The sequence below is a fragment of the Rhinopithecus roxellana genome, chromosome 12 (genome assembly GCF_007565055.1).
Source record: "Rhinopithecus roxellana isolate Shanxi Qingling chromosome 12, ASM756505v1, whole genome shotgun sequence".
NCBI classification, from domain to species: domain Eukaryota; kingdom Metazoa; phylum Chordata; class Mammalia; order Primates; family Cercopithecidae; genus Rhinopithecus; species Rhinopithecus roxellana.
The window spans coordinates 91,743,295-91,757,954 of NC_044560.1; the positions used below are offsets into that span (position 1 = coordinate 91,743,295).

Here is a 14,660-nt window from a genome sequence, read left to right on the forward strand (position 1 = left end):
ATAATGATGCTATTTAATCCTTAAGCTCCAGGGACTTCTGAAGTGACCCTTACAAGGCAGGGCTTGCTGGATACCTGTGTCCTCACCAGGGCATGACAATACTAAGAACCAGAGACAAAGGTCAGAAATTTCAATGCCCAGAACAAGTTGTAAGAACTGAGGTCTGAGTTGACCGTAAGTTTGAAATCCATGTCAAACATGAGGTGGTGCCCAGAACAGCAGTAAGACCAAAATAACACAATTACAGGGTTGAGGTGAATGGCAAGTGATGGCGGATGGTGATTGTTCCATGACTGTGTGGGGGTCTAGAAACAGTAACAAGAAAAGCTGACAGTGATTGATAGCTGGCCAGGTGCCAGTGGTGCATTAAAAGTTCCACAGGTGTTATATCATTTAATCCTTACAACCACTCTGTGTGGTAGGAGCTATTATTCAGTCTTACAGATGAGAAAACAGAGTCTCCAAAAGGTAAGATTGCCTTGCCTGCAAAACAGAGACAATGCCCAACTCATGGGGTTTTATATGTTGAGGATTAGGGCAGATGGAAAGTTCCAGACAAACAGAAAACACTAAATGATAGTTCCGGTTGCTGCTGTTGTTATCATCAAGGGAAACGTGCTACTTTTCTCTTGTGCTCCAGTCTAGATGTTCTGGGTGTGGCCAGCTGAGAAAGGACAGATGAGGGCGGGTTGGCCCCGCCAACCCTCAGGGGCTATGATAGAACAAAGGTCTAACATCTCCTAGAAAGGCCCAGGCTGCTGGCTGCAGAGATAAAAAGCTATCCAAGGAAGAATCTCCTACTAGATAGTTTGGCCTTGAGTCTCCCTTGTCTAGTGGCAGGCAGGGAGGAAAAAGTAGGCTGTGTATGTATGCTTGTCAGGGAGAGCCTGTGTTTCTCCCTGACTAGGCCCAACCTCCACCCCACGGGGAGGGGCTTCAAGGCCCCACTTTCATTGGCCATGGTCAACAACAGCCTAATATCACATTCTTAGGACAATGATACCTGAGAAGGTTAAATAAACTTAGATTCTCAAGGTCACAGAATTTTAGGAGCTGGATATAGCGTGGAGATTGTGAACACAGGTCATGGAATCAAACAGCCTTAATTCCAATTCTGACTCCATCACCACTTAATAGCTGTGACCTTGGGTAAGGTGCCTCACCCTCTTCCTCTCCCTGTTTCTCCACTTGTAAAATGGAGATAATGGTAGTACCCACAACCCTCAGGGTTGCTGTAAGTGTTAAATGATCACTGTTAGGCTGGGTGCAGTGGCTCATGCCTGTAATCCCAGCACTCTGGGAGGCCGAGGCGGGCGAATCAACTGAGGTCGGGAGTTTGAGACCAGCCTCACCAACATGGAGAAACCACCTCTCTACTAAAAATCCAAAATTAGCTGGGTGTGGTGGCGCATGCCTGTAATCGCAGCTACTCAGGAGGCTGAGGCAGGAGAATCACTTGAACCCGGAAGGCGGAGGTTGCGGTGAGCCGAGATTGCCTCACTACACTCCAGCATGGGCAACAAGAGCAAAACTCCATCTCAAGAAACAAGAAACAAAAAATAAGGCCAGGCGCGGTGGCTCACGCCTGTATTTCCAGCACTTTGGGAGGCCGAGGCAGGTGGATCGCTTGAGCTCAGGAGTTCAGGACCAGCCTGGGCAGCACGGTGAAATTCTGTCTCTACAAAAATTAGCGGGGTGCATTGGTGTGCACCTGTAGTCCCAGCTACTCCTGAGGCTGACGCAGGAGAATCACTTGAGCTTGGGAGGCCGAGGGTGCAGTGAGTGGAGATCGCGCCATTGTTGCAATCCAGCCTGCCTACATTGTGGGAGTGAAACCCTGTCTCAAAAATAAAAAAGGCCGGGCGCAGTGGCTCACGCCTGTAATCCCAGCACTTTGGGAGGCCGAGGTGGGCGGATCACGAGGTCAGGAGATCGAGACCATCCTGGCTAACATGGTGAAACCCCGTCTCTACTAAAAATACAAAAAATTAGCCGGGCATGATGGCAGCCGCCTGTAGTCTCAGCTGCTCGGGAGGCTGAGGCAGGAGAATGGCGTGAACCCGGGAGGCTGAGGTTGCAGTGAGCGAGATCGCACCACTGCACTCCAGTCTGGGCGACAGAGCGAGACTCCGTCTGCAAAAAAAAAAAAAATTAGCCAGGCGTGGTGGCAGGTGCCTGTAGTCCCGGCTATTTGGGAGGCTGAGGCAGGAGAATGGTGTGAATCCGGGAGGCGGAGCTTGCAGTGAGCCGAGATTGCGCCACTGCACTCCAGCCTGGGCAACAGAGCGAGACTCTGGCTCTAAAAAAAAAAAAAAAAAAGAGAGAGAGATCACTGTTCCTGGTCTAATCACAGTCGGCAGATCCCAGTGTAAGAATGACCTATCTGAGATGCCCAGGCATGCTCTGCACATGGGAAGATGTAATAAATGCTGGAGAGTACTCGCATTCATGGAAGTAGGTGCAGCAGTGAGGCACACAATCACTGAATCTCAAACAATGGAGCCACAGAGTCCTGAGCCTGGAAGTCACTGGGCCTTGAAGCAGAAGCAGAAAATCTTAGTCATACAACTATAATTTCATAGACTTAGAAGAGATCTGTGGGAATATCTAACCCAATGACTTTCAAATTTTTTCATGCAACCTGCATGTAAGAAAGGAGATTTAACATCTTGACGCAGGACAGATCTGTGTGCGTCTATACATAAAAAATGGAAACAAAAATTCGCGAGGCAATTTGTCCTTACTTCATAAGATATGCCTGTTTCTTTTTCTAATGCTGGTTTTGACCCACTAAACCTATTTTATTTCCTGTCTATGAGTCACCATCCATGGTTTGAAAAACACTGATCTAGTCCAATCTCCTTCTCTCAGCTCTAAGCAAGCCTCCTTGAGAGAACGCCACTCATCTGGGTCACAACAATGGTTTTAGATTTAAACGGATTTTAGGGCCACATTTTCCTTTCCACTGTTTCCTCTGGAGCAGGGTAGTGTGTGGGTGGTGGGAGGTGGGAGGTAAGGGTCTCTTCCTGAAACATACAGAAGGAACTGATAGCTCCTGGATATCTGGATATTCCAATGGGAGCGATGGAAGACCTGGGGTCCAGGCAGAGTGTTGAGGGGAGAGGTATGAAGGAAGGTAGAGACACAGAGGACCCAGACATTTTAGTTGGAAACAAAACAGGGAGGCTTTCCCACCCTGCCCAGTGGCTCTGTGACTGGAGGACCGAGGAGGAGGGAGGGGACCACAGCGCGGGGCTGCACGCACGTGCCGTCGGAGCTGTTGCTGTTGGTGCTCCCATCGGTGGACTCCCGGCTGCCCTGGCGCGTGACCCGGCTCCGCATCTCCACCGCGATGCCCGTCTCCGTGCTCCGGCGGATGTTGCTGCGCAGCTTCTTGGTGGCCCCTTCTGTGACCGCCCCCCACCCCAAGCACAGAGAGGGAACAAGGTCAGATTATAAATGGGGCTCCTCTAAGAGTCCTGCCAAAGTTACTCTCTTGGCATTGGGGGGGTTGATGGGGAGGATAAGCAGGGCTCTGACTGGAGGCAGGGGCATGGCTGAGCTGACCTCAGAGCTGGCCCTGCTCAGGGCACTGACGCTGACAAAGCAGACTAGAAAGACGGCTGCAGGCAGAGTCATGATGGCGCCACCAGGCAGAGCCGCAGATCTGCAGCCGGGGCCTGTGCCTCACCCTCATGAGGCTCCCCTGACGCCCACCTTCCCGCTCAATTTCAGCCCTTGCCCCAAAGGTTAAGTGTGTCTCCTCCCACTCTCTTCTGGAAAGTTCATCTCTAGGATTCTCAGACTGACTTTCCCTCTTTCAGGCACCCTCAGACCCTATCACACCCGGACCTCACAACTCACCTCTGATACCTCTGGTGGCTCTATAGGAAAGTCCCCATGGGAAGCCTGACCACTCTCAAACAAACCTGCCTTCTCTAGGTGGGGCTGAACATGGAGAGGACGTGTGTGGAGAGCTAGAGAGGCCATTAGGGAAACAAGACAGAGAGGGACTGCTGGGTTGACCCAAATTGCCTTTGGCTTTGGGAAAAGGTCTGCAGAAGCAGCTCCAAAGCTGGCCTGTGAGAGCTTACCCCTGTGTCTCTGTGCCTCCTGTTCAGAGGCTCTTGACCCCCATATCCTAGCCTCCCTCTCAGCCTTTCAGGGAGCATGGGACACTTTCCCTCTCCCAGCAGCACACCATCCTGCCTGGGTTTCCATGGCAACCTCCTCGGCATTGCAGTGTGGTCCCTCTAGACACCTCTTCTCCCGGGGGGGTGGACAGGGGAGGCGGGCTGAGGGTTTGCAGGGACTTCCCCCGCTGAAGCTTGGCAGCTGGAGGAGCTTGATGGGGAGGGAACTGGCCCTCAGATAGGAACTGCACCAAAGGAACCATTTGCTGTCACTGGTTAGAGGCCAAGCGAATTAAGAGTGGAGTTGCCTACAGGGAGGGGGAGAGGCCAGGGCAGGCCAGGCAGCACAGCCCCTGAAAGCAGTGGGGAGCAGGGAGCTGGTTACCTTGGCAATTCTCTCCCACCACACCCAGTGGTGGGCTAGGGAGGGGATGTTCAAGACCCTAGCCTGGGAAAAGGAAGACGTTATTCCTCCTGCTTCGTCTGCTTGTCTTTCAGAAAGTCCCCACTAGAGGAGGGCAGGCTGAGAGGTCTAGGATCACTAGTGGATGGGAGGGTGGGTGGTGGAACAGGCTGAGAACAGGGTGCAGGGTGAGGAAGAATGTCTTCTCTGAAATCATCCCAGCTTCTGGGATACTGGAATCCATGACACCATCAATATGTCTGTCTGTCTCTCTCATACACACACACATACACACATACACAGAGTCACATTAGCTCATATATATTTTTTTCACAAAGAGAGGCATAGGCAGACATGCACGAGCAGCAGCAATCACATATATAAATACAGTAATCTCATACACAAGGCTACATGCATGTTTATATCACAGTCACACAGTCACAAATGGTCCTACCAGGTCTTGGTCACACGTACACATGATGTATTCTGTTGCTTTCAGTCAAGTCATGGATACATGATCTTCGCATGTAACACTTGAAGTTGAACCCTCCCATTCATCACACATGTTGATGAAAAACCACAAATGGTGTCTGACCCACCTCACACACTGAGGCCTGGGTAATAATGCTGGTGTGTGGGGCCTCTCCCTGTCCATGGCCCCTAACTCTACGTCATCTGTAACCCAATTAGAAGACAGATGGGTCTGTGGGGGCTCCCTCGCCTTCATATCTCTACCCCACAACACACAGCCTGAGGCTCACCTCCTCATGACCCCAACCCTTCTCTTTCAGAGTTTAGGAAAACTTAGACCCATTTGGGAGCAAATTTGCCTTCTTAGATAAGACTTGTCTAACCCCATGTGAGACCCTGAGTCGGGGAGTCACAGAACCCTAAAATCTTAGAGATACTTTGGCTACCCCTCCCCCAAATTTCACAGATGGGAAGCTTGAGGTCCAGGTGCCGAGAGAGCTGGGACTAGATCAGGCCCACAGACTCCCAGTCTGCTGTCATGCTCTTTTTACTCCCCTCCCAATCCCCCATCTAGTTGAGAGGTGATTCCACAGAGATGAAGTTCCATGACTTTAGAGGGAGGAGAAAGCTCTTGCAATCTCAGAGACGATCCCTCCACTGGCTTCATACATGTCCATACGATCCCTCCACTGGCTTCATACATGTATAGTCTCAACCCCTGCTGATTTAAGGAATAACTTTATATAATCTCTCTCTCTCTAGAGAAACAGGCCAAGTTGCCTGAAATAATTCTATGGGCCCCAGATACCAAAAGACTCCAGGAACCATCCCATCTGTCCCATCACGAACAAAGGAGGGGCACTCACACCCTGTACCACCACTCCCCATGGCATCTTCTGGAATGGTCCTGAGCCCTCTCTCTACCCTGACCCAGATCCCGGAGTCCAGAAGGGGAAAGCCACTGTCCCTGGTACTGAAAATACTAGCTCCGTTTGGGCAGGGGCTAGGACAGCCCAGGATGGTCCTGTGTAGACCCAGCCAATTGCCAGACCAGAACCCACCTGTGTCCTGGACCCAAAGCTCTGACCCCACCCTCCTCACTGCTCCCACGACTTAGTGAATGTTAGATCCAAAAGGAAACTGGGAGAGAGCATTTTAGCTCCATTTTACAGAAGAGGAAACTGAGGCCCAGCGGAAAAGTAAATTTCCCGAGGTCCCATGGTGAGTTACAGAGCCAGGACTCGCCCTCTAAAGTGAGTTTTTGTAAGTCCACTCTAGGGCAACATGAGGAATAAACTGGAAGAAGGCAGGCAGGAGGCAGGAGAACTAGAGAGGAGGGTGGTGTAATCGTCCAGCCTAGATATTATGGGTCCTGTACTAGGGCAGGGGCTTTGAAACAAAGAAGGATGGGCAGGGCTCTAGCCAATGCAGAGTACGGACACACTAGGAGGAAGGAGGCCCTGGGAAGGGCAGACCTGAGCCCAGAAGACCGAGTCCAGGAGAGGAATTCCTCCCAACTTCACACAGCCCAGCCCTGCAGGGAATGGAACCATCCCATGTGTTGGGAGTAGGGGCACTCTTCTAGGGTCTTTCCCAGAACAGTTTCCAGAGCCAATGCCCATGAGTCTGCCTCATATATTCCTCTGGCACCAGATGCTCTCACCCACTAGGAGGGTCCGAGCTGGGATACTGGCATCCTCAAGGCATGGGGGCAAAAAATGGAGAAGGAATTCTAGATGGAGAGGAGTATGCTACAGGGAAGGAGCAGAGGTATGGAGGCTGAGAACTCAACTTCTCTTTTGGCCTTATGGTACAATGGCAGGTAATAATAATAGCATCGACACTTCGCTGAGTGCCTACCCTATGTACCAGGCATGAAGCTGGGTGCCTTTGCACACCCTATCTCATTTAATCCCCTGGACAACTCTGCAAGGCATGTATCACTGCCCTTATTCTATGAACAAGGCAGCAGGCTCAGAGAGATGAAGTAACTTGCCTTAGTCACCCGGTTAGTAAATGACAGGGGGTGGATCTGAACTTGAGGTTGTTCTCCAGGGACATGCTTTCTCCCCAGGCTCTGGATGCCTCATCAGTAACATAAGTACAGCGTACTAGATGATCTCAAGGGACCCTCCCCGCTCTGACTTTCAGCAATTAGCTGATTCACAGACACCTTCAGTTAGAAGGGCATCTGGGCAGTTCCCCTAGCTCCAGTCCTTCAGCCATGCCCTTGCATACCAAGGAGACAAGGGATTCAGAAGCCCCAACATCATTCATCTCTTCTCGAGATGAAAGGTCTTCCTGGTATCTGCTCCAATCCCTGCCTGCAGCCTGTAAAGTCAAGGCAGACCACTAGAAGTTTCTCCCAGTGACTCAGGTCCCTATCCTGGCCTTGGAAGACTGTCCCTCCAAATCACTTTGGGCATGAAGAAGCCTTTGGGTCTGAAACTGAATCAGCTGGATTCCTGGGCTTGGTCCCCTGGAGCCAGACTCCTGGGGTCCAACACCTCCATGACCTCCTAATCTTAATCTCACTCCTTGGTCCTATCTCAGCCCCCTCCTTGTCCCAGCCCAACTTCTAGATCCCCAAGTCCCCATCTTCCTGACTCTCTAGTACTAGGCCTAAACTGCATATTCACAGAGGCCACACCCACTCTAGGACTCATCTGATAACCTCAAGCCCCTTCCCCATCTATAATAGCTTTCCCCAGCCAGAAACCACATCACAGCTTGATTGCTGGAAAAGACCAGCCCACGTGCTCCTGTCGAGGGCTTTGTAAAAATCTATTTTAAGGCCTGGAAAAGTCCCCCACCCCCAGCCCCAACTGGGAGCCTTGATGAGCATTCTCCCCGGATCCTCCGGAGCCCCCGCCCCCTCACCATCCCATCCAGCTGCCTATTTGAAGGTTTCTGGGGAAGTTGTTACTCTGAACAAAATAAGCAGGAAGAGATTTTAAAACAAAACCAGCTGGTGTCTGGGCTGATGCCACAAAGTGAGGAGGTCTTGGTGGGGAGGGCTGGCTCCTCTGTGTTGTGGGGTCTATGTATGTCACAAGGTGGTCACCCACCAGGATGAACATAACTGAGATTCTGCAGCGAGGTGTCTGAAAAAGGATACTGTATTGATGAGGATGGAGCTATTATGGTGTGTGTGAATGTGGCTTTGTGATGTACACCTGCACACATGGGACATGTTTCTGTGATCTGGGTCTGTGCATGTAATCAGAGGGCCGTGTCTGTGTAGTTTGCATGACTGGTTTTATCTGTGACCATGCACAGTGTGAATTTCTCTACTGTGCCTCCCTGGAAATATGGGCAGCTTACCAGAGCCACTGAGTGCTCTATTTATGTAACTGTACAAGTCACACATCTTTGTGTGTGTCTCCCTTGTGCTTTGTAACATATACATGGGACTACAGAAGTGCATTTGTGTGGTTATTTGTATTTAGGAGACTGGGAGATTACAGGTGAGACTGAATCTTTTTTGTTTTTTAAACCAGGGGGTCTCACTCTGTTCCCCAGGCTGGTCTCAAACTCCTGGGCTCAAGTGACCCTCCCGCTTCTCCCTCCAAAGTGCTGGGATTATAGGTGTGAGCCCTGCACCGGCACCTGAGACTAAATCTTATGGATGTGTATGTCTGTAAAATCGTGGTGTCACTTACACAGTGCCAGGAACATAAGCCTGTTTAACAAGTAACTACTGGTTAATGTCTAAGTCTGTGTGTGGAGACAGTGGAGTGTAAAGGTTAAGAGCATCAGCTAGGAAGCCCAATTGCTAGAGTTTGAATCCAGACTCCACCACCTACTAGTTGTATAGTTTGAAGCATCTGACCTCCCTTTTCTGTTCTTTGGTACCTGCCTCATAGAGCTCCATGGAGATTTAATCAGTCCATACACCTACTGGACCTAGAACAGCACCTGTTGTATGGGTAGGGCCACCATATAAGTGTTTGTGGGCATGGGAGTGCAGATCCATCAGGGCAGTCCCTGGGTAGTCTGTCTTTGCAAAGTGTCCCCTACCCCCACCCCGCAATGTCCCAGGTCCCCTCACCAGGCTGCGGAAGCTGGAGTGTGCTCTTGCTCCACTGAGTCAGGCCCACAATGGCCACCATCTTGGCACCCAGGCTGCTCCTCCGCTTCTTGGCGGTGCTGGTCCCAGCCCCGCCCCCAGCTTGCTGGGATCCGCAGATTTCACCGCTAATGCTGGAGCTCCGCACCACGTTCCTGGAGGCCCCAGACGAGGCAGGACCTGGCTCCCCGTTAAACATGGTCCCTGGGGCAGCAGGGCCTCAGGCAGCTCTGAAGGTGGGCAGGAAACAAAGGATCCCACGTCAGACCTGGATGAATCTACTGCAGTCCCACCACTTCCTAGCTGCATGACCTTGGGCTAGTCACTTGACCTCTCTGAGGCTGTAAGGTTTAAATGCACAAACAAATGTCAAGCGCATGCACAGGTTCTGGCTCAATAAAAGGGACTATTCCTATTAGCACATGGCTATGAAGAACCTCGCAGGTGACCTGGTTTAATGGAGAGTATCGAGGCTGTGGAGTCACATGGCCTAGGCTTGAATTCCAAAGGCCTCTACACACTAGCTGTGTGAACTTGTGACCAAACAAACATTCTGAGGTTTCAGTGAACACCTCAGCAAGATGTGAAATAAAAGCACTTAGCTCATAGGATTGTTCTAAGGATTAAATTAAATAATGCACGTGAAATGCCCATCAGGCTTAGAGGAAATATTCAGTAAGTATTAGTGGTTATTATTTTCATAGCAAATAATAATAGGGAGAACAGAACTGGCTCCAGTCTGTGCAGACTCTGGTGGGGTCCTTCTGTGTGAAGGGGGTACTGCAGAAAAGCCCAAAGCAGGCCGGGCGCGGTGGCTCAAGCCTGTAATCCCAGCACTTTGGGAGGCCGAGACGGGCGGATCACGAGGTCAGGAGATCGAGACCATCCTGGCTAACACGGTGAAACCCCGTCTCTACTAAAAATACAAAAACTAGCCGGGCGAGGTGGCGGGCGCCTGTAGTCCCAGCTACTCGGGAGGCTGAGGCAGGAGAATGGCGTAAACCCGGGAGGCGGAGCTTGCAGTGAGCTGAGATCTGGCCATTGCACTCCAGTCCGGGCGACAGAGCGAGACTCCGCCTCAAAAAAAAAAAAAAAAAAAAAAAAAAAAAGAAAAGCCCAAAGCAGCAAGAAAATCACCCTACTTGAGAGACATTTTAGTCTATTCCCTTCCAGCCACCCTTCCATGCATTTTTTAAAATAATTGAACTCATACTGCAAATATCATTTTATATACTAGTATTTTTTTCATTTAACATTATATCATGGCTGGGCGCGGTGGCTCACGCCTGTAATTCCAGCACTTTGGGAGGCTGAGGTGGGTGGATCACTTGAGGTCAGGAGTTCGAGACCAGCCTGACCAACATGGTGAAACCCCATCTCTACTAAAAATACAAAAATTAGCCAGGTGTGGTGGTGGGCGCCTGTAATCCCAACTACTCAGAAGGCTGAGGCAGGAGAATCGCTTGAACCCAGGAGGCGGAGGTCGCAGTAAGCCGAGATCGCACCATTGCACTCCAGCCTGGGTGACAGACCAAGACTCTTGTCTCAAAAAAAAATACATCATAAGTATTTCCCAATGTCATTAACACTATGTATGCTACCATGATATTCCATTGTATAGAAGTAGCATAATTGACTTACATATTTCAATATAGTTACCTCTTAGATCAGGCCCAAGTTTCTCTCCTCTTTCTCTCTTTCTTCTCTTTTTATTTTTTATTTATTTATTTTTTGAGATGGAGCCTCACTCTGTCACCCAGGCTCAAGTGCAGTGGTGCAATCTCAGCTCACTGCAAACTTCACCTCCTGGGTTCAAGCAATTCTCCTGCCTCAGCCTCCCAAGTAGCTGGGATTACAGTCATGCACCACCACGCCTGGCTAACATTTTGTATTTTTAGTAGAGGGGGGTTTCACCATGTTGTTAAGGCTGGTCTCGAACTCCTAACCCCAGGTGATCTGCCTGCCTCAGCCTCCCAAAGTGCTGGGATTATAGACATGAGCCACCGTGCCTGGTTTCTTTCCTCTCTTTTAAATAAACACGGCAATAAACATCTTTCTTTTTTTCTTTTTTTTTTTTTGAGATGGAGTCTTGCTTTGTCACCCAGGCTGGAGTGCAGTGGCACCATCTCGACTCACTACAACCTCTGCCACTTAGGTTCAAGTGAATCTGGTGCCTCAGCCTTCCGAGTAGCTGGGATTACAGGCATGCGCCACCATGCCCAGCTAATTTTTTTGTATTTTTAGTAGAGACAGGGTTCCATCCTGTTGACCAGGCTGGTCTCAAACTCCTAATCTCAAGTGATCCACCAGCCTTGGCCTCTCAAAGTGCTGGGATTACAGGTGTGAGCCACCACACCTAGCCTAAACATCTTTCTACATGGATATTGTCTGCTTGTTTCTTTAGGACTGATTCCTCAAAACAGAACGACTGGGTCCAGGGGTACAGATACTGCTAGGAGCTTCCCTAGCATCCACTCCCTCTTTCTGCTTCCTGACAGAGGGCTGGTTTTGTCCAGGTACCACCCACTCCTTGTTTTAGAGGCAGATCGTGATTAATTTAAGGCAATCCATGAATGGCATTCACCTTGGCAACTCTTACTTGTCCAAGCGGGGGAAGATTTGGATTCCATGCTTATAAGAGAGGTGGGGGCCCTCCTTCTTTCTCCCTCTGTCCTTCTCTTTCTTACACCTTAGAGAGGGCTCAGCCCTAGGATGAAGCCAGTGCTACTGTGAACAGACAGCACTCAGACAGAAAGTACCTTAGGCCACACCTAGGGCCTGCCCTGCGCTGGTCTTCCAACGATGTGAGACAATACATTTTCCATTGCTTAAACCAGTTTGAATCAGAGTTCTCTGTTACCTCCAAAAGCATCCTACCTGATGCCAGGGTCATAAATGTCTTTAGGATTCTCAATATATTATCAAATTCCTTTTTAAAATATTTACATTTACTCTCCCTATTAGCTGCAGTCAACAAATATTTAAGCCCCTAAAATTCCCAGGCCCATACTGAATGCCAAGGATACAGCGGTGAGTCAGCCCAACTTGGTCCTGCCCTCCCAAAGCCTCCAGTCCAGGAGGGAGACAGACAGTAAATAACTAATTCTACAGTTAAATATTTAATGATGGTTATGCTAAGTGCTAGGGAAGAGGACAGAGGGCCCTGAGAACCATTCTGGGGGAGGGGGCTGCAGGAGTCTATGGCTCTGTTTTGAACAGAGGTGGGATCTCCAGCTGTCGGCCTCCACAGTTTGGCTGCAAAGTCCCATGCTGAAGTCGGTCTCCTCTGCTCAGGAAGAACCTAACAAGGCCAGCTGCTCCAGCATCCTCTGCACCCAGCAGCTCCTGGCTCTGTCCTAGCCCACAGTGGTTTTCCTGGGGCAGCTGACCATCCCAGGGTTCAGGGCACTTCGCTTGACCCTGGGCCCTTGGGCCTGGTACACTGAAGGAGTCCACCTTTTCAAAAGGACACAGAAAGGGGAGGGAGAATGGGTGGAAGAGGAAAAGCACCATTGTGACGGATAAGGAAGACAGTCCCCAGACAGCTGACAATGGTCACCTGGTCAGCATGACTCCTGCCAGCCTGGCAAAGTATAGCTGACAGAGGGGATGAGTTAACGCCTCATTTTGCCTTCTCTGTGGCTGCCTGGACCGATCTCATTCACCTTGTGACGTGTGCAGAGTCCTGGATTGTATTTCTCCATCCCCCATCAAACCTGCAGCTAATGGAAAGTCCCCCTGGACTGGGGCCTATGATGATCTCTTCTTTTGAGTTTCCAATTCTAGTGCCAGTTTGTGTGTTTTTTGGGTATCTGCATGGTCTTTTGGTGGAAGATGGGAGAAGGCTTATCTGATACTGTGACTCTACCACGGTGTCGGTCTAATTTACTCCTTACAGTATTTCTGGAAGGCATGTGATTATCTCTGTATTGTAGATAAGAAAACTGAGTCTCAGAGAAGTAAAGGACTTATCCAACCTAGCCAGCTAAGAAGAGGCAAGGCCTGGACTTGAACTCAGGTCTCTTGTTTCCACAAAGAGACAGAATGCTGAGCATCCCCTGTCCCTTCAACCAAAAATGGAGGCCCGGCCCTTAAGCTCAGACTCTGCTCTGGGTCTCTGGGCCCTTTGAGAAAACTACAAGGAAAGTGTCTGTATGAGAAAAGCCCCTCTGGCCCAGGTTCCCACAGCTGGCATGAGCATCTAAGTTAGGGCAGGAGAAATCCCAACTGGACCATAGCTGGAGAAGCAAAGTACCCTCCGGGAAGCAGGAGAGTACCACCCCCAGGGGGTGGAAAGGGAAGGGGGTAAGGGACAAAATTTCTGACCCTGCCAACCCAGGGGCTCATGTTTCCTCATGAATAATAAATGGAATTGACAAGCAGTTGGTTTGGAATCAAGGTCTCTGCACCATCCAGAGCTATTTTCTCATCTATAACCATCTAGGGATCAACCAGCGGGGCTGGAGAACTGAAAAATGCTTGGGAGGGCCCAGTCTGCAGGCCACTTCCCAAGGGGGCAGGAGGAGCCAGACCCAAAGCACTGGACCCAAGGTCCTAGGACTGACCCTGTGGGCCAGAAGTCCTGGGTAGGGCAGCTTAGGAGGGTTAGGAATCAGGATGTGGGATTCGAATGTGAACAGATTCCTTATGTGAACTCCTCTGGGCCTCGGCTGTCTCATCTGGGTGTAAAATGAAGGGGTCAGATTAAGTAATCTCTAAAACTCCTTTTGAGTGGGAGAGTTGAGTCTATGAATGCACATTGGAGCGGAGGACTCGGAATTAGAGATCTAGTTTCTTCTCTGGCAGCAGGTCTAGCTCAGGAAAGACATGCCAAAGTTACAGATAGGGCACCTAAAAGGAGGGACATCCACAGAATAGCAACCCCTGAGCCATCAGACCACAGGGATGGAAAAGGGAAGGTGGTGGAGACTGTGGCAGAGTGGTGAGGAGCGGGTAGGACACAGAGCACACCATGTCACATGTTGGTGATTCCAAACGATTGCTAAATAAACTATACCCTTCCCACGCAAGTCCCTTCACCGATTCCCTGCTTCTGAGCAGACCGTCCCTTTCTCAGCCCGGGTCACGGCACCTCAGGGAAGGAAACCATCCTATGATCTCAGTGAGTCACAGAGACCTCACTCTGAAGTTCTTCCTGCTGACTCCCAGCTATTACCACAGCAGCAGAGAAACTTCAATTTATCCTCCAGGGAGACAACTACTGCCCCCATTTCTGCCAAAACTCCATGCCAGAAGAGACCTGCTCAGCTCCCCAGGAATAAGCTTTGTGTTTTCTTTTTAGCCCTTGGATGTTTGGCCTCTACCCTGGGGTCTCAGTACCCTAAAAGGACCCTCCAAACTCTCTCCTGAATTCTGACAACAGCAGGTCTCAGGGCCCTACCAGGCTACCCTGGGCCCTTCAGTCCCATTAACCGTGGGTCTAACCCAGTGATTTTTTTTTTTTTTTTTTTTTTTTTTTTTTTTTGAGACGGAGTCTTGCTCTGTCACCCAGGCTAGAGTGCAGTGGAGAAATCTTGACTCACTACAACCTCCGCCTCCTGGGTTCAAGCAATTCTCCTGCCTC

At 50.2% G+C, this 14,660-nt stretch overlaps 1 protein-coding gene across 1 annotated transcript in view; it reads right to left on the bottom strand.

The window, feature by feature from the left end:
- Positions 1-14,660, bottom strand: part of RIMS3 (regulating synaptic membrane exocytosis 3) — a 46,726-nt gene that overhangs the window by 12,721 nt on the left and 19,345 nt on the right. Inside the window, exons 3-4 of the mRNA XM_010354231.2 lie at positions 9,059-9,306; positions 3,266-3,407 (exon numbers count right to left, since the gene is read on the bottom strand). Of these exons, the coding sequence (XP_010352533.1) occupies positions 3,266-3,407; positions 9,059-9,275 (359 nt within the window). The 5' untranslated portion in view covers positions 9,276-9,306. The remainder of the gene's footprint in view (positions 1-3,265; positions 3,408-9,058; positions 9,307-14,660) is intronic.